General features: G+C 42.7%; 1 protein-coding gene across 1 annotated transcript; it reads right to left on the bottom strand.

Annotated features, from left to right (window-relative positions):
* Positions 1–524: 524 nt before the first annotated feature.
* On the bottom strand, positions 525–2,030 carry LOC114820161 (uncharacterized). Its single transcript, XM_029090562.1, has one exon. The coding sequence runs from the start codon at positions 2,028–2,030 to the stop codon at positions 525–527; it is 1,506 nt and encodes a 501-aa protein (XP_028946395.1).
* Between the last annotated feature and the right edge of the window lie 726 nt (positions 2,031–2,756).

Here is a 2,756-nt window from a genome sequence, read left to right as displayed (position 1 = left end):
TGGAGGTAAATGAAGCAAATCACAAGCTGAAGACATCTCTTGAAAATCAGAACAAGAAGTAGTCTTGGGAAGAACCCCACCCCTTTTTTCATGAGCGCCTAAAACACAATTAAAATCCCCTAGAACAAGCCATGGACCATTAACAAAAGAGGATTTGATAGATCGCAAGTCTTGCCACAACTGACGCCTTTCAACAATTGTCGTTTTTGCATAAACCCAAGTGATAACACAACTGATAGAATCCAAGGTACAAGAAATAGTGATTTGTTGAGCGGTTGCCAATAAAATAGAAGGTTGGATGGCTTGATCACAAAGCAACCAAATATTTGGCTGTAGGTCACCCCTGTCATTAACCGCAACTGGAAACAAGCGTAAAGATCGCCAAAAAGACAATTTAATAGAATTTAATTGAATAAAAGGTTCAGAAATACCGATTAAATATGGACGATGACGTTAAACCATTCTTCTTAGAACCCGTTTCGTGGGAGCATTCCCCATTCCTCGGGCATTCCAAAAAAGAATCTTCATAAATCAAGTCGTTCTGTGGGGACCCTAGAGCGGGTTGGATAGGGTTCCCTGACTTCTTTAGAAATATTCCCATCTCTAATCTTTTTCCTCATCTTTGCTTTTTGGGATTTTGAAAGAACTAAAGTCATTCCGTCTTCATTAACAATATCACAAATTTTAGCACCTTCTTGAAGATCAGAAGAATTAGGAGAGGAATGCTGGCACACAAGCTGACCAACATTAGTACCCAAATCGCCATAATTAACTTCAAAACGTTGAGAATGAGGGGTGATAGCCTCGTCAGACTCCGAGTCATCCCCAATTACATTTTTTCCTTGCTCCTCCTGCAATGCTTTCCTAGTTGGCTTACTAATCAAAGCACCTATAGTTGGCTTAGTCACTTCCATTGGCTCATTCACCACTAAATCAGCCACTAAATTGATGATCTCATTGGCCGCTGATTCAATTATTTCATTTGCCAAACCTGCGAGTTGATTGTCCGGTTGCTGAACAAGAGGAGAGTTCAATTCCATTGGAGAGGATGAATGGACTACCTCTTCAATAGGTTGCATCTTATCAACAACTATTAGATCAACACATTCATTTCTTTTTGGGTCTTGAATAACCCGATACTCTGTTCTGTTATTTACCTTTCGTCCTGCCGCTAGAGAAGGTTGGGAATCCATTGCCACATTTTTCTTCTTAAGGTGACGGCAACGATCAATGGTATGTCCCAAGATTCCACAATGGTTACATTTGTCCGGCATTTTTTCATAAACTATATCAATGGGAAAACTATGACCCTCCCGCTCCACCATGATGGAGGATGGGAGGTCAACAGCTAGATCCACATCAACCAAAGCACGAGCATAATATCCAAACTGGCGCTCCTTCGTGGCCTTATCAAGTTGCAATGGAGTACCCACTCCCCTCGCAATTTCAAGAAGGTGGCGTGGATGCCAATAATCCTGGCTAAGCCCATATATTCGAATCCAAACTTGAGCATGTGTAGGAGGTGCAATATCATTTGGATTAAAATCTTGTTGCCATTCCGATAAACGAAAAATTCCATTCGGTAACGTGCAATTCCCACCTCCCCATATCCTCCTCTTGTCATCTTCAGTATTGAAATGGATATCAAAATAACCCTTACCAAGCGGAACGAGAGGCCATGGCGTGACTGGCCTCCATAAAGCCTCGAGGGATGATTTGAGCTCTGCAGTCTTTAAAGGGGTTGTGCCCTTGCGCAACAATAAACGCCCAATTAAATTGGTACGGAAGGATTGCAATTGTTGTTGGTACAAATCCTCGCTAATTTTGACGAAAATTTGGTCGCCACGTATGACAGGAATTGGGAGTTGACTCAAGCTAACACGCTCAGTAGAATCCGAGACAATTGACGCAAAGGTCCTGGCCTTCATAGATGGTGGCTTCGAATTTCGGGGAAGAGGAGCGGAATCTGAAGCCATGGCAAAAGCCCATGGACAAGAATTTGCCCTAGAACCCTCAAACAGATTTGACATGATTTATCACAACATACTCCAGAAAATCTTCCTACTATTTCCAAGAATTGCTACAATAAAACCCAAAAGTTGCCGCACCGTCTCCCTGCCTACAGATGAAACTCCGGCGCCGTCAGAGGACCGTAGGTCGCGAGAATGAAAGTTTTGCGTTCTTTCCTCATGCCCCAACTAGCTCAAATGCCTAACATGGCTCCGGTGCATCAACTACCTCAACTTCCACAGTTTCAGTCACTCTCTCTTCAAGCTCCACATGGTCCTTATGCATTTGTGTCCCAAGCAGGATCTGGCATTTATAATAATTTCAGGGGGCAAAAATTCAAGTACAAAGGAAAAGGGAAGAAATTTCACTCAGGTTATCAGGGGTCTGTTCAAACCAATGCTCAGTCTCAACCACAATCTAGTTTTCAAACTCCACAACCTTATAATCCTATGTTGGTCTGTCAAATTTGTGATAAAAAGGGACACTCTGCACTCCATTGTTTTCAGCATGGGTGCCAAATCTGCAATAGGGTTGGTCACACTGTAGCTACATGTTTCGACATGGGTACTTCTCCTATGCCCATGTCTTTGCCTATGTATCAGTCTCACCAGTTTCAGGCTCCTGCTCCTGTTCAACAATATCAGTCTCAACAATTTCAAGCTCCTGCTCTGGTTTAACAAATGCATCCACCATATGTGCAGCATCAGAACATGTCACAACAAGCTACATCTCCCGTTGCTTTCACT

The sequence above is a fragment of the Malus domestica genome, chromosome 12 (genome assembly GCF_042453785.1).
Source record: "Malus domestica chromosome 12, GDT2T_hap1".
Lineage (NCBI taxonomy): Eukaryota > Viridiplantae > Streptophyta > Magnoliopsida > Rosales > Rosaceae > Malus > Malus domestica.
This window is presented reverse-complemented; position numbering and strand designations above follow the sequence as displayed.